The 23,131-nt window shown below is 37.7% G+C and overlaps 2 protein-coding genes across 2 annotated transcripts in view; one reads left to right on the plus strand and one right to left on the minus strand.

Moving 5' to 3' along the window:
* The window catches only part of ZNF804B (zinc finger protein 804B), a 492,135-nt gene that overhangs the window by 9,235 nt on the left and 459,769 nt on the right, over nucleotides 1–23,131 (plus strand). The gene's annotated exons all lie outside the window — the stretch shown is intronic.
* TEX47 (testis expressed 47) lies at nucleotides 22,249–23,116 on the minus strand. Its single transcript, XM_026018665.2, has one exon. It carries the CDS (start codon nucleotides 23,114–23,116, stop codon nucleotides 22,355–22,357), a length of 762 nt encoding a protein of 253 aa, XP_025874450.1. The 3' UTR covers nucleotides 22,249–22,354.

The raw sequence follows: 23,131 nt of genomic DNA on the forward strand, positions 1-23,131 counted from the left end.
TTTTTTAAAAGATTTTATTTATTCATGAGAGACACGGAAAGAGAGAGGCAGAGACACAGGCAGAGGGAGAAGCAGGCTCCATGCAGGAGCCCGATGTGGGACTCGATTCCAGAACCCCAGGATCACTCCCTGAGCTGAAGGCAGACACTCAACCGCTGAGCCACCCAGGCGTCCCTGAACAATGAATTTTAGCTAAAATATCCAGACATCTAAGGTGGACATACAGAGAGATAGTAATACTATCTGGAATGGAGAAAATCACGTTAATTGTGTGGTCAGTTTCTTAATACAAATAAACGTTTTAACAGTTAATAGATATTTGATTTCTTTGCCTTATTTGTAGGATATCAATATTGGAAGGGTCCTCAGCAATCCAGTTTAGGCTCCCACTATAAATTTTTTAAATATTTCACTATGATAGACCATAACAGCTCCCCAAAGATGTTCATGTTATAATCCCCAAAACCTTCAAATCTGTTACATGGCAAAACAGGCTTTGCAGATGTGATTAAATTAAGGATATTGACAGTTGTCCTGGATTATGCATGAGGGCCAAGTATAATCATGAGGACCTTTATAAGAGGGAAGCAGGAGTGTCAGAGTCAGAGAGGGAGCTTTGAAGATGCTATGCTGCTGGCTTTAAAGAGAGAGGAAGTGGCCATAATGCAGGCAACCTCTTGAAGCTCAACAAGGCAAGTAAATGGATTCTCCCATAGAGCATCCAGAAAAATAACAGCCCTCTTATACCTTGATTTTAGCCCAGTAAGACTATTGATTTAATGGATTGAAAGATAATACATTTGTATTCTTTTAAACTGGTAAATTCGTGGTGATTTGTTAGAGCAGCCATAGGAAGCTAATATAACCACTCTTGACATGGGTGAACATTTCTAGTGATGGGAAGCGTCTGCTCACAAAAGTGACTGAGCCTCCTGTGAGACTGTTGTAATTCATGCTGAGGCTCCTTCTGCCCCTACCCAGATGTCTCCACTGCCCTCTTGCTTTTACTCACTGCTCCTGATCCTGCCCTTTGGAAAAAGGGGATAGATCTACCCCTGGGACATGACATACCTTCAACTGTTCAGAGACAGCTGGTGGATTTTCATTGTTAAATCATGTGAAGGACTGAAAAATTTGTGAGAATGAATCTTCCTTGAACATCACTTGCATTGTTTTCTTATACATTAGTTGCATTTTCTGAAACTCGAAGTGCTTTATATATTATACTTTTTAATGTAATACAAGTTTTGGGATATACTTAGAGTTCTTCTATTCTTGAGAGATGGTAAACTCAGTAAAACACTATCATACATTTAGAAAAATACAGTCCACACTTTGAACTACTTCCCCCAGATATTTCCCTTTTTATACTGTATCCATCATCTTTACGGAAGATGTACTTAAGAACACAAAAAACAGATCATTTCAGAGGTACATCTTAAGGCTATCTTTCTTAATTTCTTTAGTCTTTGATTTGGGCATTTGCAAATTGCTGGGGGGGGGGCAGAAAGCATTACTTTTAAATAAAAAGTGATGGGATCAATCAAAGTAATAATTATAATTTCATGAAATCCCGAACATTTTCTGCACTAGACATAGTAGTATCTCCATGGAAAGTTATTTTTTAACTTTTGTGTTGAAGAGTAGTGTAATATGTAAATTGCCATGAATTATAAGCATATAGCTTTTTATTTTTTAAAGGATTTTATTTATTTATTTGACAGAGACAGGCAGGCAGACAGAGAGAGAGAGAGAGAGAGAGAACACAGCAGGGGAAGCAGCATGCAGTGGGAGAGGAAGAAGTAGACTCCCCACTGAACAGGGCCAGATGTGGGGCTCTATCCCAAGACCCTGGGATTATGACCTGAGCTGAAGGCTGACACTTAACTGACTGAGACACCCAAGTGCCTGAATATAGATTTTTAAAGCCTCAGATGTAGTTAGAGAACATTACAACTCCCTGGAAACCCAGATGTCTCTTATCAAGTACCACCTACTTCAAAGGAGAGAATGTCCTTACACCAGATTATAAACTGCCTTATTTTTTTTTAAATGATGTCGAATGAGTTTTAGTAAAGAATGCATATATTTGAAGCTCAACTGCCAGCAAACTTTTGAATGAAGGCCCATTTTTTTTTGGGTCAGTGTAATAATGACACAGTGTTTCAGCTGCTTCATTTCTCTGCTTTGTGAAGCAAACTTGTTAACTATTTGAAACAAGTGAACAAAAGAATCCTGATTAGGTAAAAAAGAATGGATTTATTCTAATAAAACACATGGATTATATCCAGGGTGACATCTGTGAAGTATTTCATTATCTTTTCTTTAATATTACATGTTGAAATTCAAAGATCCGACCATCATGTAGATTTAGTAATCTCTTGCAAGCGGTTAGGAATGGCGCTGTTGAGTTTTCATTATTTGAGAGGAGATGTGAATTATGTATTTAGTGGCAAGATAACAATAAATGATTCAAGGAAAGAAACCTCTAGCTTGGACTTCTCATAAAAAAATGAAATTTATGTGCAAATGATGTGTAAACTTTATTACAAAAGTTGTTATAATTTCACACGCATCCATGAGGATAAAATACATTTGCGTTACTATGGAAACAGGATTATTGCCAAGAGGATTATAGATAAAACCCAAACAATGCTTATATATACACTAATCAATCCTAATTTAAATGAATTTAAGTATATTTAAAGAACTGACCATATATTTTCAATAAAATGTAATGCTCATCTTCCAATCCCCATATGCTGTATAGTATGAGTTCAAGAGTTCTGCCTAATGTTCCTAGAAAATCTTTGGTGACAGTCACTGATGATTTGTTTTTCATCATACAAGGAAGATTTGTGAAACAGTGTTATAAAGGAAAAGTAATAAAGAGTAATAAACCTTCCTTATGTAGATCACTTTGCTGTGAATTTGTCGTCTTTTTGTTTTGTTTTTAAGCCATACTCAATGCCATACTCTGTGATCATCAGGGTGGACTCCACCCCTGAAAGTGATAGAGAAAACCAGTTCTCCACAGGGAACAGAGCAGGTAAGAAAGCATAACAAGTGATAAATCATAATTGGCATAAAGATATTCATGAGAGTGGCCTTGGGTAGACTTATGTATATAAATATCACTTAATCTGAAGATCTTAGAATTGGACTCAGTAGACAGCAAACTGGAATACAATGTGCGATCTTCTGTGACAAAAATCTAGGCATGTAAAGTTTTAAATTCCTGGTTAAGTCAAGACTATAAGGCCAGCCCTAAGATTCAGTTTCTGATCTTGATGAGTGCTGTGCCTGGTGAAATGTGGAAAGAATCTGCAACCTGCAAACATCTTGCTTCCCTCCCAGTTTGGAAACGACACTAATGTTTGACCAGTGGTTTTCAGGTTGTTTTATTTTGAAAGCGATGATGTGTATGCTTTGTTTGAAGGAAATCCCAGAAGCAAGGCAAGCTAGACAGAAACACAACTGCTTCTGCTACAGGATGGTGAAAGCCCCCTCACCTTTCCCTCTGTATCTGGACAGGGAGGCTGGTGAAAGTATAAGACAAGGCAGATAAGGTCCAGCCAGGTAGGATCCTGTTGGCCATGTAACGAGGAGATCATCTCAGGTAAGAATGTGACTTTTAATCTCACTACAGAGTTAAATACTCTGGAGTAGCTCTGACATGAAACTTCTCATTACTTTCTGTGGGTTGTGCCAACTGAGATAGATAACCATGGCTCTTGTTGTTGTCGTTATACACAAAACCAGAAGTGATTTATAAACAAGAAAATAAGAATACCAAACTTGAGTCATCATTAGCTTAGTTACTAGTAGAATAAATGCATTATAATTAGGCCTTTTTGTATAAGGACAGAAAACTTCATAGATATATACACAGGAATGATAGGGTTTAAAGTTCACCCTAGATACACCTCTTTGCTCTCTTATTAGGGTAATTTGGGGGTGGTCTGGCTAAATAACTGTTCTCTCGCCTTAAGGGTATATAACATTTCCATCAAGAAAACAAATAAAGTGGAAGCTTTAAAGAATATTTTGAATCAATTATAGAAACTCTTATTAAGGAGGTTTGGTCAAAGGTATTAGAGACCATTAGTATAATAACTTTGAAAATCTAATGCAATAATCACTTCTTTAGATCTCTGAAATTCATCTATGCCCACTAAAAGTCTCTCCTCGTACTCGTATGTAAACAAAAGTTGCATGTTTTTATATTTATTTCACATTTTAAGATAAAAACCTGTGTTGTGGATAAGGTTTTGTTTTGTTCTTTATGCATGTATTTTGTCTTATTTTATGCATTTATCCCTCCTGCCCCTACAGTTTTATGCTGGGGTCATGGACATTTTCCCTCCTTGTATTCAGTGTAGAAAAGTAGGTAAGGGATGCCTGGGTGGCTCAGTGGTTGAGTGTCTGCCTTTGGCTCAGGGTGTGATCCTAGGGTCCTGGGATCGAGTCCTACATTGGGTCCCAGGAGGGAGCCTGCTTCTCCCTCTGCCTATGTCTCTGCCTCTCTCTGTGTGTCTCTCATGAATAAATAGGTATAATTTAGAGAGAGAGAGAGAGAGAGAGAGAGAGAGAGAGAGAGAGAGAGAAGTAGTTAAGCTACATTGATCTGAGAGCTGAACAGACCTGTCCTCCTCAGCTCCAACCAGCTATGTGCCTGCACCACCACTTTGGTCCTCAGCTTGCTCTCGAGGGATGTTAGTGGTCTTCTAGGGTTGATGTGAGATGTGAGCGAGCCAGCACAGTGTCTAGCACTTAGTAAGTGCACAGTGAAAAGCAGCTGATGGTTACTCTTGGAACAATTGGCTCATTCTGTCACAGACAGGTGTCCTTGATCCATTAACACGTTCTCAGCACTGGCTGGGAACTTGACACTATAACATCAACTGGTTGAAGCTGTTGTTCTTTTGGATGAACCTCTCAGATGGCTCTTTACTAGGCTTGCATCTTGATGGGAAGAGAAGCACAGGCTTGGAGGCCAGTTAGCTTTATGTTTGACACAACCATTGCAAATAGCAGCCCCGTGTTTTCACAACTTTCTTAATGAAACTGCTCAGTGTGCCCTACTTTCCCGATGCCACTTTAATTCATGACAATGATACATTTTCCTGTTGTTTTTGTCAAAGCAAATCGAGTTAAGTAGATGAGTTGTTGTTATGATCTTGCTGCCTTGTGGAAGGAATTTTTTTCTCCTCTTTTTCTATTAGAGAGAGATATTTAATCTAAAGCTGCTGTCTCTGTACTGATAAGCATCCAGCCTCATTATTGTGTTTAAATATCTTTCACTGCCTTTGGAAATTCTAATGAACCAAACAGGTGTGTGTGTGTGTGTGTGTGTGTGTGTTTTATCCATCACTTTCTCTCCCCAATAAAGACCCATTACAGTAAAATATTTGAAAGGAGGATTGTATATGGTATACATAGGTTCCCATTAGGAGTAAATATTAGGGTCCATGTATCAGTACTAGCTCTTATACACATACATTCTGCTTTTGGCACACATAGATGGTATTCAATCCATGAATATCATTGTTGCAAAGGCATTTTTATCAGTGTCTAGTCAGGATAGCAAAACCATTCTTAGCTTTTCAAAAAGAGGGTGTACAATGCAAGGAATTCTTTACAAATGTGTTGAATAGCCTGAGGGAGAGAAAAGGGGAAGGTGCTGTTCCCCAGAGATTAGTAATTGTAGGAAGTCATGACAGTCCCTGGGGCTGAAGGGGCAAAGAGGAAATGGTATTCCCTAAACCCTCGAAACCTTACTCTTGGTGGTCCTGCTGCCGCTGCTGCTTCTGAAAGCACCAGAGGTGTCTGTGCCGTGGGCATCTGAGAGTTTGCAGGCACCCTCTCTGCTGGCCTCCCTGCCCGAGTGGCTGGCTGGTGCCTGAGAGGGATGCTGTGCCATGGTAGCAGAGGTCAGCAGTTGCCTACCACTACCAGAACCCAGGAGTGCTGAGATGCCCAGGCAGCTTCAGGGAGAAGCAGAAGAAAGGAAATCATGATTCCTTTCATTTTTCTAACTTCCCCACCAGTGCTTTCCACTGGCAGACCTAACCAGAAACCAGCTGGCAAAGAGCTCTGTGGATATGCAATTTACATGTCTCCAGCTAGTACCCTTGGCCCTCAGAGAATACAGGTTTGAACTGCCTGGTCCACGTATACACAGATTTGTTTTGCCGAATACCATACAGTATGTTCTCTTCCTATGATTTCCCTAATGACATTTTCTTTTCTCTGGCTCACTTCATTGTAAGAGCACACTATGGAATACATATAACTTACAAAATTCATGTTAATTGACTGTTTATGTTGTCGATAAGGGTTCTGGTCAACAGTAGGCTATGAGTCATCAAGTTTTGGGGGAGTCGAAAGTTATACATAGATTGTTGATTACACAGGGTTGGCACCCCTAAGCCCCGCATTATTCAGAGGTCAGCTGTAGCTTTCTGGCTTCCAGTCCCAAAAGAGAGTAGGCATGGGAGAGTAGAACTGATTGGCAACAGAGATATACCCAGCACTGTGTTTATACCACGTGCTCTAAGCTTGCAGAAACTAGGAGGGAGGAACATTAATTCTTGAAAGAGATAGTTATTATTTTTTTATCATACAGAAATCTGAAAGATGGGTACAAATGTCTATGTTTCAACCAGACCTCATGTGTATAGTTTCCTATTGCCCCAACAAATCACTGTAAACTTAATGGCTTAAAACAACACATTTATTATTCTTGAGTTCTGTAAGTGCACAGAGATCTCCTTGGACTAAAATCAAGGTATAAGCAGGGCCATCCTCCTAGCCGGAGGCTTGAAGGGAGAATCCATTTCCTTGCTTTCTCCACCTCTTAGAATCTGCCTGTGTTCCTTGACCCATGGCTACCTACCTCCATTTTTAAAGCCTACAAGTTGGGGAGCCCTGGTGGCTCAGTGGCTTAGTGCCGCCTTCAGCCAGGGTGTGATCCTGGAGACCTGGAATCGAGTCCCATGTCGGGCTCACTGCATGGATGGAGCCTGCTTCTCCTTCTGCCTGTGTCTCTGCCTCTTCTCCTTCTGTGTCTTTCATGAATAAATAAATAAAATCTTTTAAGTAAAATAAAGCCAGCAAGTTCTTCTCCTGCTACACTCTCTGATTCTCCTCAGCTGGAAAAACTCATTTTAAAAGACTCATGTGATTAGCTTGGGCCTCTCTATTTAGGATCCTCTCCTCCCCTCAAGGTTCTTCGTTTTAATCATATCTGCCGAGTCCCTTTTGACATGTACCATAACATTTATAGGTTCTGAGAATTTGCTCTTGGGCATTCATGGGGCCCATTATTCTGCTTACAGCTTTTTAGATTCATATACACCTGTAGTTATTCACTGGTTGTTATCTCTTATAGACCTCTCAAATACATAATCTCTAGAACTAAACCAAGTGTGTTCTTCCTTGGTTGGGGATATCATCTTCATCCAACAATGTGGGCTTAAAACTTGAGAATGTTTTCCTTTAATCCCTCATCGGATTGGTACGCCTGCTCATTTTACTTCCTAAATATTTCTCCAGTCTACTCATGGCCTGCTACCATTCATTCCTAACTTCTGCCTAGGACTGCAAGCATTTTCCATTTTTCCAAAAACAAAATGCTTCTTGGTTAATGGTATCTGGCGTTGTGTGAACTGGGGGAGCTACTGATGCAAATAAGGTGCCCGTGTCATACGCCTCGATGGAATTTACAGTCTAGAATGGAAAACACATGCTAAACAGATAAACCTGTGTGACAAATGTCTTAGAAGAGGACATTTCTTTTTTTTTTTTTTTAATTTTTTTTATTTATTTATGATAGTCACAGAGAGAGAGAGAGAGAGAGGCAGAGACACAGGCAGAGGGAGAAGCAGGCTCCATGCACCGGGAACCCGACGTGGGACTCGATCCGGGGTCTCCAGGATCGCGCCCTGGGCCAAAGGCAGGCGCCAAACCGCTGCGCCACCCAGGGATCCCAGAAGAGGACATTTCTGATCTTTGTGATTAGGGGTCACTTTTTAAAAATTGTGAATATACTAGAAAAAGCCATCAGGTTGGCTGATAGTATTTTTTTCCATATATATGTGTCACTTCCTCTTGATTCTAGAATATAAAGATGAACAGTAAGACTGCTAAATTATAGGGTGAGTATGGCAGTTAGTTACTGGTAGTAAAATCAATCTAGAATGGCCTGTAGATCTCATCTTCATGTTGTCTAAATGGGGATTATGCTGCAGATTTGAAGGCTCCAGACTGGACTTGACAGAATCATAATGCTGGTAGTGGTGGTGGTGGTGGGGGATGAGCCTGGAATGTGTACTTTAAACAAGGTATGCATGAGTGTGTTGTGCACATTAACATTATGAAATTATTGAACCAATGGCCACTCACCAAGACCTCCTTATAGAGGCTGAGGAAAGTTTTGTGATTCACTCATGCTCGGTCCTCTCCTTTTTCCACTGCTAATTCCTGTGGGTATCCTCTGTGAAGCTTCCCTGGTATTCTAAATACCTCTTTAATTCTCAGTTCACAGAATAACAGGTTAAAAGCACTCATTTTATGTCAGACATACTAGGCCAAAACAAGCCTTGCATGCCTTTACTTTTTAAATTTTTAAAATAATTTTAAGTTGTATGTGCTACTGTCTTCCATTTTGCAGATGACATGAGGCTCCTCATTTCACAACTGCTAAGTGGTAATGATGTTATTACCTTATTCCTTCAGGTACATGTGATTAAGCAACCAATTTCCTTTTAGAAACATACAATAGAAAGAAAACTCATAAAACTAGCATAAGTCCATTTTCATCTTATTAGAATTTGAGTTTTTAAAAATAATAATCCATTCATAAGTATATTAAGCCATTTAATTACAGTGATGAGTGATTTTCTAATGTTCACATTATTATTGAAGAGTATAAGCAAGCTATTCATAACACATATTAATAAAAGTTAATTAACTGATCAGAGTCCAGTTGTCTGAAACGGCATGTAAGCATTTATCAAAGAATAGCTCAGATTCTTCTAGTGGATATTAAGAGCAGGAGCAAAAGTTGGTTGAAGGACTTACCCTGTGCTTTATTCTGCTAGGGGATTTTTTAGAATATCTCTAGACTATCCTTGCTGCAGAAGCATTATATGTATCAGCAGCTTGACTAATTGGCCTGACATCCCTGAGGTCTCCCTTGTCTGATGGTCAGAATTCAAACCATCTCATGTCCTTGTCACAAAGTTTATTGTCGTAACTGCTGGATATTGTTAGGTGTAGGGTGTGGGGGAAGTATAGGATTAGTAGCATGTGTAGCAGTAGGAGTACTTAGGGGTAATGTTAGTGTTAGGCCTAGGAGTAGGTTTAAGGGTAGGTGTAGTGTTACGTTTAGGGATTACAGAAACTGCAAACTTGCAGAGCATACTGTAAACTGTGATGAATTCATTAAGCACTTTCTGAGTTTCTGGTTACTTGTATGTATGATTTATCTCATTTTGTCTTTGGGTGCTTGTTCAGTTCACAGGCGACAAAACTGAGGCTTAGAGAGAGGTTAGCAACTCTCCTAATGTAACGTGAGCTAGCAGAAAATAAGAGATTTGAACACAAATCTTCTCGTATGTAGTACATGTGAGTAGGTTGCTTTGAAAAACATTTGTCAGACTGCTAAGAATTTGTTGGCTTCAAGGGAAACAAAAAACGAACTCAAAACAACTTTAACTGACTTCAGCAAAAGAGAAGCTTGGTTGTTGGAAGGATTCATGGATAGAAAATGTTAGGGCCTCAGTCAGGGCTGGGAAATGGAATCCGGGGTTAAGGTGGTTGTGTCTCTGGTGTTTCCAGATATCTCAACTCTGTTTCTTATTTCAGCTTCATCATTTGCTGCCTTGCATGTGGGCTCTCTCTGCCTCTGATAGATAATGACTAGTCCAGTCTATGAGCGCGCGCGTGCATGTGTGTGTGTGTGTGTGTGTGTGTGTGTGTGTGTGCATCCACTTGCCATGTGCATGTAGTGGAAGAGGAGAAGAGAAAGAAATTGGGTGGGAGAGAGGAGGTCAGGGCCACTCATTCTGTGGCCCACACGAGGAGCTATGGGATGAGATACCCCAGGAGAGTTGATGGGCAGTTTCTCAGATGGGAGTCAGAGCACAGGTGGGGAGAACATAACTGTTAGAGAAGCGATCTACATTATTTACATAAAAGGATTTTCTTGTACTGTGCTGTTAAACTTTGATAGTTAAATCCCTGGTTCTCCCACTTGTTTGGGAGCAGTTTTATGAATCTTAATTGGTTTCTCTAGTTTGGGTTCAGAGAGTTGTGTGTATATCCGTGTATGTGTGTGTGTATACTAATATGTCTAACCTATAATTCTATTCCAAATATGCACATATAATTCTATTTATGCAAGCATTTTATTCCTGTTAGTCAACTGGGAGTTATCTTCATCAAAGAGATATTTTGGTGTCTCTTCTATGACACGCAAGGGGAAACGTTGTCTTCTTGTCATTTGTAAGCTAATTGCTTGTGCTTCTGCAACTATCATTTGGTTAATATTAGCAAGAAAAACCAGGTAGTGCCAGAGATAAGAATGATGCCTCTGTTAGTAGAATGTGCCTGCTTGTAAGTTGTGGGTTTCTAATATCTCTGACATGGCACACTACCCTGAGTAAACATTTTTAGCAGCAGACATGAGTTAGTGACCCTCATAAGAATTATCCCACAAAGCAGTTTTTATGGACGAGAAGACTCTTCAGGAAAGCATTACACTCATTTCAACTTAATATTATCTGAAAGCCCTAAACATCTTTCCTTATACAAAAACATTTGCTGCTTGCACAAGAAGGTCAAAAGTGAAAATGTCAAACTGGTGATTACAGGAATACAGGAATTGTATGTGGTGAAAGGAATACAGGAAGTTCTGAAATACAAGAATAGAGGAATTCCTGATTTCAGGAATATCAACTTAAGATATTAAGATTAAGGAATATCTTAATATCAACTTAAGATATTAAGCTGAAATGAGTATAATGAGGATGATGGCAGTAATAAGGAAATGCTGCTTCTTGATTATCCCCTCCATCCTAAAAAATATGTTAGTTTATTTCAATGAGTCACCTGAACATGAAAGATGATATAAATAATAGGATGTAGTGGGAAGCAGAACTAGAGGAATTGGAAAAGCTTGCAAGTCCTCTTGAGCCATTTCAGTTGAAATGCTTTATCATTTTGTTATGTATGACATATAAGATGTACTTATAGTCAAATTTAATGAATATACATTACAGAGATAAATGGTTCATGAATTCACCATAATTTTGGATTATGCATTATTGCTCTTTAAAATCATTAGTTTGGAAAATTGAGATTTGATTGTAATTTGCAATTTCCTAGCATGCTTTGACTGGGCAAAGGATAACTGCCATAGCAAAATTTACAAATGTGATGAGATTGATCCATAAAGTAGATAAAGGATATGGCAAAATCTGCAATCAACTGTAAAAGTTTGACCATGGAAATACCATTGGAATAACCCAAAGTTTGAGTTGTAATATCAGGGCTCATAGATATTCTTTTATTGTTTTAAAGATTCAATTATTTATTTGAGAGAGAGAAGGAGAGTGAACATGTGCAGAGGCAGAAGGAGAGAGAGAATATTTAAAAAATTTTTTTTAAAGATTTTGATGTGTTTATTTGAGACAGAGCTGGAGAGAGAGAGAGCATGCGTGCAAGCATGAGTGGGGAAGAGAGAGAGAGAGGGGAGAAGCAGACTCCTCGTTGAGCAGGGAGCCCGAACTGGGGCTCCTTCCCAGGACCCTGGGGTCATGACCTGAGCTTAAGGCAGACACTTAACAGACTGAGCCACCCAGATGCCCCGAGAGAGAATCTTGAAACTGACTCCTGCTGAGTGTGGAGCTTGGTGCAGGGCTATATCCCAGGACCTCGAGATCATGACCAGAGCTGAAATCAAGAGCCAGCCATTGAACGGACTTGAGTACCCAGGCACCCCACAGCTCGTAGATATTCTAAAGTCACTTTTTGCATAGCTAGGTTTCTCCCAAAGATTAGTGCATTTATCTAAACAAATGTTTATTGAGCAATCATTCTTTCCAGAAATGTACAAATAGTCACTTGAGGACATTTAAGGTATAAGACCAGATCTTTGCCATTCAAAGCTGAGTAGAGCTCTTTCCCCCTTGGGCTATGATTGGATGCTTAATCTCACATGAGAGGACAGATTCCTTTCTTGAAACCAGGATAAATTACTGGTTTTCCTTTTAGTAAAAATTTTAAAATATCCAGAGGGCTTTATGCATTCCCAAACTGACTCTGCAACTTCACTAACAACCAACTCAACAGCCAAGCTTGTAGAAATGTTGTTTATACTTTGTTCTATTTCCTCACCCAACCCTCACTCCTCAGCCTACTGCATGCCGCTTCTGTCTCTAGTATACTATATAAGTCACTCTGAGTCACCAATGGTCTCTTTGTCATTAAATCTACTTTTTACTCCTTGTCTTACTTGACTTTGAGACAATTGATACTGTTAAGTACTGTCTTTTAAAAGAAATGTTTTTTTCCTTTGACTTCCATCACACTTCCCTGATCTAATTCTCTTTCTCTGCTTCAGGGTGATTTGAACAATGTCTTCTTAGACTTTGTGGGTCCCTGTTCTTCCCATGGCACTCTTCAGGGTTTTGAAGTAGCCTGTCTTCTCTCTTCAGTATCTAATTGAGCTGGATGATAGGATGCTAAATCCTCAGTCATCATCTGTGATGATGTCCAATCTCTATCTCTACCAGATCCATCTCCAGGGCTTCAGAGAATATTTCCAAATCACTACTGGATAGTTTAACATTGATGCTTAGCAGGCACTTCAGATTTAGCATGTTCAAAATGGAAAACTTCATCTTACTCCCTGCACATCTCCAAGCTGCTTCTCTTCCAGTATCACCTGTCTTGGGAGATGGCACATGCTTTCTATTCTTGCCATTATCTTTGTACAGACGTCCTATCATCTCGTTCCCTGATTATTGTAATAGCCTCCTAATTGGTATGTCTGCCCCGTCTAGTTACCAAGTACTCTTCTCATCTCTTCTTCCAATTCAAAGTGGTTCTTCTATAATGCATATCTAATCATGGCATTTCTCTGATTAAAACAAAACTGTGTCCTATTTCACTTGAGATGAAATCATGGTGCTTATGTAGCTAGCTCTAAATGTCTGCATAATCTGGTCCCATGCCTAGCTATCCAATCTCATGTCTTATGATTCCATTTGTATTTCAGTCCTGCCTTATTGATATTCTTTCACATCTTCAACACAGTATGGCTCTTCTTGCCTTTGGGTGTTAGCACATCCCTCTGATCAAGTATATATATATATATATATATATATATATATATATATATATATATATCCTCCACCAGGAACACTCCCCTCCTACTCCTTGCCTTTTATTTGGCTCAGTTCTATGCAACTTCCAGAAATCCTTGAATCTTTCTTCCCTCAGAGGCATCCCCTAATCCTCTACCTTAGGTAAAGTTAGGAAACCACTGCAACTTGTATATCCAAGATGATATAAGTAATTATAATTATATATTATTATATAATATATTAATTATTAGAATTACTACTGTTTAATTTTTTATATGTTTGGGATAGAGGGAGATAGAGACTGCATACTCTCTAAGGTAGAAATTATGCTTATTTGCTCATAATTGCATTGTACCTCCAAACCCCCATGTCTAATAAAGTGTTTGATACAGTTTTTTAGTTCACACTTGCTGAATGATTAAATCCAGAGAGAGAATAAAATTCAATGTGTGTCATGTTGTCCTACAACCAATTGAGAGAAACAGAGGGCAAAACATGTCAATAGGGTGCCAAAGGGCACATTTTTACCTAAATTTTCATTGCAAATGGAATAAATAATATACCAAAGAATTTAGGAGGGGTTCTATAGCGGCTTTTATGTGTTTGTGCCCTTGACACATGACTATACATGTCAATAAATGACAATGGCATGGCCTTCAATAAATATATGTGGCAATCAATAAATAATTATTAATGTTTTGAATGACTTTTATTTGACAAAAGGAAGGAATTGAACTCTGCAAGTGCTGCTGATTTTATATTTGGCTCCATTGAATGTAAACATATTAAGGGGAGCTATGGTGGTGAATATCAGTCTCAGGATTATCTTTGGGATAATTTTTCCTTTAGCCTAATTTATTTTAACTTATCAAAATGTTTTGACTTTCCTGGAAGTTACTTATATCAGAAAATGTGTATTAGTAGTTATCCATATCAGCAAAGTATGAGATTTAATATGAGATTTAATAATGATGCATGTCCTCTATACCTCATCAAGTTATCACTAATGTGGTTTATGTATACAATGGAATATTACTCAGCCATTAGAAATGACAAATACCCACCATTTGCTTCGACGTGGATGGAACTGGAGGGTATTATGCTGAGTGAAATAAGTCAATCGGAGAAGGACAAACATTATATGGTCTCATTCATTTGGGGAATATAAAAATAGTGAAAGGGAATAAAGGGGAAAGGAGAAAAAATTAGTGGGAAATATCAGAAAGGGAGACAGAACATGAGAGACTCCTAACTCTGGGAAACGGACAAGGGGTGGTGGAAGGGGAGTTGGGTGGGAGGTGGGGGTGACTGGGTGACGGGTACTGAGGGGGGGACTTGACGGGATGAGCACTGGGTGTTATTCTATATGTTGGCAAATTGAACACCAATAAAAGATAAGTTTATAAAAAAAAGGAAAAAAGTTATTACTAATGGAAATATCAAAAATTATTCCAACCTGATGTAGCTGTAATATATCAGTAATCAAAAGCACATTTTCCTTTACAAACTCTGTACTCCTTATATATTTCCTGCGTCAGGAATGGTACTGTCTTGTTGTAAAAACTAGAAACCAAAAATGTTTGACACCTTTCTCTCCTTTATAAGCAATGTTTATTTACCTCCTGATTATCTCTCAAACTCATCCCTTTAGATCCATTTCCACAGTCATTAATTTAGTTCTAACTATTATTATCCCTTGCTAGGAGACTTGTAACAACTTCCTGAGGAGCCTGACTGCACCAATATATTCCCTGCCAGTGCATTCTCCACTCAGTAGCCAAACCATCTGATTATGCTCTGCTTAAAATCTTCAGTGGCTTCCCATTAGGTTAAAGGAAAATGTCCCATTCTTCACTGTTTCTCGTGACTTCACAGTACTACCAAACTTGCTATTTAGATGTCAGAATCTAATAATCTAATGCATAGATTTCTGGCTTTTTGGTTTCCCATTCATCTTTGCACTAGAATGCATCCAGGATGGACTTTTCAAAGGAAAATGTTGGCATTGTTCACAGGCACTCTCTGATAGGGTGGATTAGTTCAGACATTCATTCATTCAGACATTAGGGTTCAAAATTTTAATACAAACATCTTAATTCTGTCCTCCTGCCTGACGCTAAGACAATAAGTCTTTCGTTTGAGACATATTTTTGGATACAGTTCAAGAGCTTCACAGACTTCTTTATGATATAGATGAACAGAGACCCAAAATAAATAAATTACTTGTTCAGGGCCACATAATGAGTTAGCAATGAAGTACATAACAAAAGTCAGTCATCTCACCTCAATGTTCTTTTCATTTTGTCATTTTGATTTTGGCTGGAACAGAGTATGTGCTCAAGAATTGTTGCTGTATAGGATAGAAAGTGAGGAATGGATGAATCAAAATATTACAAGGTATATAGTTTTATGTATCTACTTGCTATAGAGTGGTTTATTATTTTTTGCTTTCAAAAAGCAAAGTCTAGTGTAAACTGAGTCTAGTATAAACAAGAGAAGGAGAAGGGAAGTGAGACATGAGTGGCTGAGATCCCTCAGGAAGTCATTACACTAGAATGCATTTTGGTAAAATGTAAATATGTTCGATATTCAGACTTTTATTTCTTCCTCAATAAATCAAGGCTTTACATTTAATGCACTCTTTTATAAATAGTATTTTTTAAAAACTGCTTAGTATTTTAGAGAGAATAGAAATGGGAAATGCACAATTAAAATGAAATCAAATTTACAGTTTTATAATAACCTAAGAAAACAAATAAATATTAGCCTTATTGAGCACAAATCTCTCAGAGAATACATTAAGTGTGGCTAGTACAATAAAGATTTGAAGAACATAAAGAAAACATCTTTAAAATTTGGAATAAAGGTTGTATACCGGGGGATCCCTGGGTGACTCAGCAGTTTAGCCCCTGCCTTTGGCCCAGGTCGCAATCCTGGAGTCCCGGGATCGAGTCTCGTGTCGGGCTCCCGGCATGGAACCTGCTTCTCCCTCTGCCTGTGTCTCTGCCATTCTCTCTCTCTCTCTCTCTCTCTGTCTATCATGAATAAATAAATAGAATATTTTAAAAAAAGGTTGTATACCTTACCAGTAGCTTGCTCAGATGCTCCAATAAGAAAGAGTATTTTTATTTTAAATCCTATGAATTAGGAATGAGTTCCTATACTTGGCTCAGTGAATAGTAATATATAAGTACAAAAGTTCCACTGAATCATTTCCAGAGATGTATTCTTAGTATCCTTCCAAATTAGAATGTAAGAAGTTAATATGTGGGGAAAACTGAAAACTAAGGTACAACTATTATATTTTCACTTGCTATTTTCAAGAGCTTTATGGACAATGACCAAAAGCCAATCAATTCTATAGGAACGTTTTAAATCTATTGACATTTCACAACCGTTTTGATGAAAGTAAAATGAACTTTATGGGAAAATTCTTACAGATATTTTAATGGCCTCCTTTAAAAATGAAGCACTAAAGATAGGAATACCAAAAATTTGCACAGTAATAGCTTACAAGTCACTGGCAGGGAAAAGAGTGTGAAAATAAACAACAGCCTTATGATAGGAGAATTGTTATTGTATGTGGTGGAGTACCACATACCATGAGGGTATCTCGAGTTTGCCATGCCTCCCAGAGCAAATATAATTTGATTGATAAGCAGAATTTTGCTAAGAGAAGTGGGGAAAGAGGATAAAGACAAAGAAAGGAGAAATGTTGGGAATCAAACCTTTGCAGATCATGAGAGAATTTTTTGTTGTTTTATCCTGGAATGAAGCCATTGAAGAATTTTGACCAGAGGAATGACATTTATTGAGTTCTTACTATATGCTGGGTTTATTAAACCATCATTTCATGCAACACACCCCTTATCAATCTTATAATGTAGATACTTGTTATCACACTCATTTTGTAGGTGAGGTGTTCGAGGTGTTGAGAGGTGAAGGAATAAAATATAACTCTACAATTCCTGAGCCAGGTTTCAACACAGCAATTTGATACCAAAGGTGGCTCTCTCTCTCTCTCTCTCTCTCTCTCTCTCTCTTAAAGTTTTAAAATTTATTTGAGAGAAAGAGAGCTTACACATATGAGACGGGTTGCAGAGGAAGAGGGAGAGAGTCCCAAGTGGGTTTAATCTCAGGACCCTAAAATCATGACCTGAGGGAAACCAAGGTTTAACTCATTGAGCCCCCCAGGCATCCCCAGAGGTGGTTCTCTTAAACCTTGTGCTACACAGCTTTTAAGGTTTTTAGAAATACTTTATAGATTAGCAGGAGGAAGAGGAGACTGGAGAGAGGGAGGTCTGTAAGGAGAGCACAAAAACAAAGACAGACACTAGAAATACTTTCTGTGGGAAATGGGTGGGGCTTGGGCTGATTGGCTGTCAGTGATAACAACGAGGAAGGGAAACTGGGACAATGTTGAAGTTTCTGCCTTGGCCACTGTGTGTAGTGGTCTATTTTATAGCAACAGGGAGTGCAAGTCCAGGAGCAGAATGCAGGAAGAGTGGTGGCTGGGAAGGGATCTATTCTCTGTAGGGCATATGGAGATGGAGATATGTGTGGAGGTGCAGGGGGACATTGGGAGAAGGCACTAAGAGAGGACATGGAGTACAGGAGGAGTATGGTGGAGCTGGAAGAGACCACTCAGAATTAAATCCAGAGTCTCTAACCCATGAGCACAACTAATTATGTAAAGTAGTGAAGTAGAAATAGGAAACTTCTATAATCAATCCTTGCTTTCACTGTTGGGTCTCCAAATTTTTATGTGCCAAACAAGGAGAGTAGAGCAGACACTTGAAAAGTGCCTTTGGGGTTCTCTTTATATTCTCTTTAAAACTATGTGCTGGGTTTACTGCGTAAGTCCTATCAGCAGGTAATCTGGAAATTTACATAATTGGCCACAAGGGGGAGAGCTCTAATTCTACATTAAATCAGTTTCTACAATATGAAATAATCTTAGAGCTGGTGATAGGCTGTCTCATTTCTACTTCCTTGTGGAAGCTGGGGGAATTCGACTGCTTGAGATAAGTTTAACTGAATTCAAATGTGGTTTTGTGTCACTACGTTATGATAAAGTCACTGAATGTAAAAATCTATTTGCAATAAGCAATAACTTTCTATGAAGGAATCCAGATGCCTCTTTAAATAAAATGAAGACAGTAAAATTTTTAAATTGACCCTGGGAGAATTTTTCTCTCCAAATAACATTATTTTAGTTAACTTCATGAAAACTATAACCTTCCTGAAACCCTTGGTTACTCTGAAACAAACGTAAGAGCATGTCAATCTACTGTGAAGATGTCCATATCAAAATAAAAGAATTAGAATGGCACTGGCCACACCAATTTAAATGTTACATGTTCACTGCATATGTATATGTTGTATAACTATGTTCATTGGGATGAGCATTGAATGATATATGTTCAGTATTAAAATACTCTGTACTCTAATTCTATGGAAAGTTTTATTCTAAGGAAACTATAACTCTCATTGGATTGAGAATTACCTTAGGAGTCTTTCTAAGACTTAATAAGTCACATTTTTTGACTTGATCAAATTAAATTACATTCGTAAGGTCTGAATTTAATATTTCTGCATTTTAACAAATATACCCAAACATACACTACATGCCTTCCCTTTTAAAGACATGATATTAGTGAGCTGTATAGGAACCTCAATAATGCAGTGGTTACTGAAAACATATTTGTGTTCCCCCTTAGAGACAGTGTCACATTCTTTTAATATATTTTATGACAGCAGATCTTCCTTTGAGAGTGAATGAAATATTTTAAAAACCTCAACAAATGTTTTTATGAATGGAGGCTGAATATTAAGGTCACCAGTCAAATTGGAGTATATATTATTTGGGAATCAAAAAAAAAATAGATGTAGCTAAAATATTTAAATTCTCTTTGATTTATAAACCTTTTTAATTCATCTGTCATAAAAGTCATAAAATGTTTTTAGCACTGATGTTGTAGCTGAAATAAATATAAACCCCCGTAACGTGATTACTAGGAAGGGTAACTTTCATTTTAATAAACTCATTCTCGTGTGCTCACTAGAGTAGATAAATAACTGTATATTTAGTCACTTTTTGCTTCTTTTCCAGTTATTTTCACAACTGACATTTCAAGAATCCCTTAAATGTAAATTAACAGTATACTAAGTAAATCAGTAATATTATTGAGATATTTTCTATAACTTCCTCCAAAAATGATTCAGATTTTTAATGTTTCTCTTTAGCTGACTGAATTACTTTTCAATCAATACTTTTCATATCAGAAAGTCTTATAGACCAATAAAAGATCTATGCTAGGCAGTGTGCTAGGTCTATATCAGGAAGATATACACCTTTACTGCTGCTTGGTATACCCAGTGACAAGCACGGTGCTTGGCCCCCTAGTAAATATTTACCAGTAGATATTTAGTAAACATTAGTAACATAGATGAATGAAAAATAAATGATATGAAATGATATGTACGTATATGGATATAAAATTATTCCTACTACATATTCCTACTACATATATATTATTGTTGCAGACTATTATAATCACCCACCCAAAACGTAATGGTTTAAATTTTATTTTATTTTATTTTATTTATTTATTTATTTTTTAATGGTTTAAATTTTACAACAGTCATTTATCTTGTTCACAGACCTGCAATTTGGACAGGGCTCAGTGGGAACACGCCATCGCTATCACTCCACACAGTGTCAGTTGGGCTGGCTTGAAATCCAGGGTTGACTGGAAGCCTAGAGTCTGGAATCACCTGAAGGTTCACTCACTCACATGTCTAGGGGTGAAACTGGCTATTGGCCAGGACCTTGGCTGGGGATGTCCTCTGGAAGACCACTTGGATTACTCACAGCATATTTTTAGAAAGTTCCAAGAGCTAGCATTGAGATGATCATGGTAAAGTACATAGCATTTTTAGGATCGAGCTTTGGGGGTCACATGAGATTACTTCTGTTGTAGTCCGTTGGTTAAGGCAATTGCGAAAGTCTCCTTTATTTTGAGGGGAGGGGTTTTAGAAGCCACTGTGACATGCAGAAATGTTAAGGTCATAGTGTAAGAAGAGCACGTGGGATGTGATACATTGCCATCGCCATTTTTGGAAAATATGTCGTACTTTTATATATATAAATATATAGTTTTACTTGTAAACTCCACTTTTATTGCACTTCCCAACCTCTCCTTACATACAGGAGTCTTTTCTCTAAGGCATTTTTTTTTCTTTTTGCCTGGAAAGCATTTACTTTTACTTCCACTCATTTTGTTGCTGAACATTTATCCTCAGTAGATGGGTGCCTTTGCCTTTTTCTCATTTCAGAGTAAATAGCACAATCCTGATGAATACTAAGTGTTTAATATTTATCAAATTGATAAAATATTTGTAAGCTACATACTCTTTCTTGACCAGAAGAGTTACTTCATGTTTTATCTCAAATATACTCTTTCTGTTACTAAATTTAAATGAACAGAACTTCAAATTCAGCTAAGAGTGAAAAATGCCATTCTCTATCTAGATCTATAATACAACATTTAAAAATAGAAGCACTCTTTCCTGAAACCTGATTTTGGCATGAAACAAGTGATGACAAATTATATGCATATGACAAATTTGAGTTGTATACTGGGATTGCTTTTTTCCCCTACAGAGACTGCACATCAAATAATAAAGTAAAACGATACACAGTATTTCTTCTACTAAATCTGTTTCATGAGATATTGCAATAATTTTGGATATCACTGAAGTCATCAAGGTAGTAATGCCACTTAATAGTTTGAACAAACTATTCAATTTTAAATGATGCATAAGAGCATTGATCCTAGGTGAAGAAAAGGATAGAGCAACTTAAAATAGGTCATACAGAAGATGCATATCATTATTTGCTTCATAGGAAGTAAATTGAAAAAACATAACCGGGACGCCTGGGTGGCTCAGTGGTTAAGCATCTGCCTTCTGGCTCAGGGCGTGATTTTGGAGTCCCAGAATCGAGTCCCACATTGGGCTCCCTGCTTGGAGCCTGCTTCTCCCTCTGTGTCTCTGCCTCTCTCTCTCTGTGTCTCTCATAATAAATAAATAAAATCTTTAAAAAAAAGAAAAAAAGAATTTGTATATCTTATGTGGGATCATTTATAAATGTTTTATAAGTGAGCATGAATTATGTTTTCTGTGTACCCTGCCATATCTCTAGCATCTGGCAAATGTCTGTCATATGAAGTGTTCAAAAAATGATTTTGCATGAAAGAATATAGTGCCTTCTGACAGTGTAATTTCCTGTTGTCTCACAAAGCTACTGTGGTGTTCAGCTTTATAATAACCTCAAAATTCTTGATTTTATAGTTCAGAATAGATGAGCCTTGGAACTAATTTCAAAGTTTAGGTTTGTTTTCTGAATTCAGGAATCCTATAAAGATTATCCCTTACATACTGCTAACTAATAATGATCATATCATGTCATATATCATAGCATATATTTACTTTTACACTTACTTGACTCTAAATGCAGGTTGCAAGCAACTCAGTGATGATATTTTCCCACTAAATTTTATATTCTGAAAACAAAATGTTTTTTCCTGAAATTTGATTCCATGTGGTGGCAGCTGCTCATTGACCATTGTTGAAAGAATGAATGAGAATCTGAATTTGAGTATGTCCTTTATCATCTATACTTTTCCTTAAAAAAATTAAGCCATTTCACCAAAATGATGTTAACATTTGAAAAATTGTTAACTTACTAAACCCCTACACCTATTAAAATATTTCAAACTTAATATCAGAATAAACATTAATTTTCGAATTTAGCTCAACATACTCTGGAAAGATTAATACGTTACCTTTGTGTCTGTTGTGGTGTTTTGGTCCTTTCTTTTTGAAAGAGAGAAGTAGCTTTAGAAATACTTTCCTTTTCTTTAAGTAGCATCAATTCCTTGAGAGATTGGACCACATCGACCACATCTCTCTCAATCCTAGAAATAGGTGGGAGCAGGCCATATCACATCAGAATCCAAAGTGACATGTATGGGCTTATTATACATGTCTATGAAAGTTTCTGGATCCATGAATTGTTCAGATTTGCACAAGTACTTTATTATTTGTTCTGGGATGAGCAGTTCAGGTGCAATTTGGTGCAAGTTATCCCCTGGTCCTTTAGCACCCACTTTAACAGTCTTTAGAAGGTGGAGTGCCAGTTTATGAGTCTGAGTGAGAAACTCTGTGATGACCTCCTCTAGGGACTGTGTCTGTGTCACATCATCAAGATACATGACTGGAACTTTCATTACTGAAACATGCCATTGCATGAAAAGTCTTGTTGGGATGTTATGGGATACAACTATAATTTTCATTCCTTGGATAAAAAATTCTGTTTCATTCTGTTTATGGTTAAGATAATCTAAAAGAATTCGGTAAAGGGTACCACTGGAGGTCTCAAGGATATGCAGAATAGAAGTAGGATATACGAGCAAAAACCCTGTCACTGCTTCTCCTAGGTGATGTTTTAAAATTGACTGAAACACTTGCTCATAATAGTCAGAAATATCTTTTTTTTCTGTATTCGCTGTTATCGTGGCCACTAGAAACATCCTATGAAGAAGGAATTTCTTTAGCTGTAGTCTTTGCTTCTCTTCCTGAAGATGAAAGTAATTGCCACGTGGAATTTGTGGCATTAGAAGCGATTCCACTGGAAAAGTCCTTTTGTTGGTCTTTTGGATATGGACTGGGAAAGCCATGGTGGGTCCTATTTG

The sequence above is a fragment of the Vulpes vulpes genome, chromosome 7 (genome assembly GCF_048418805.1).
Source record: "Vulpes vulpes isolate BD-2025 chromosome 7, VulVul3, whole genome shotgun sequence".
Lineage (NCBI taxonomy): Eukaryota > Metazoa > Chordata > Mammalia > Carnivora > Canidae > Vulpes > Vulpes vulpes.

Coding starts and splice junctions, on each gene's coding strand:
- TEX47 (XM_026018665.2), bottom strand. CDS start 23,116: ATGGCTTTCCCAGTCCATATCCAAAAGACCAACAAAAGGACTTTTCCA.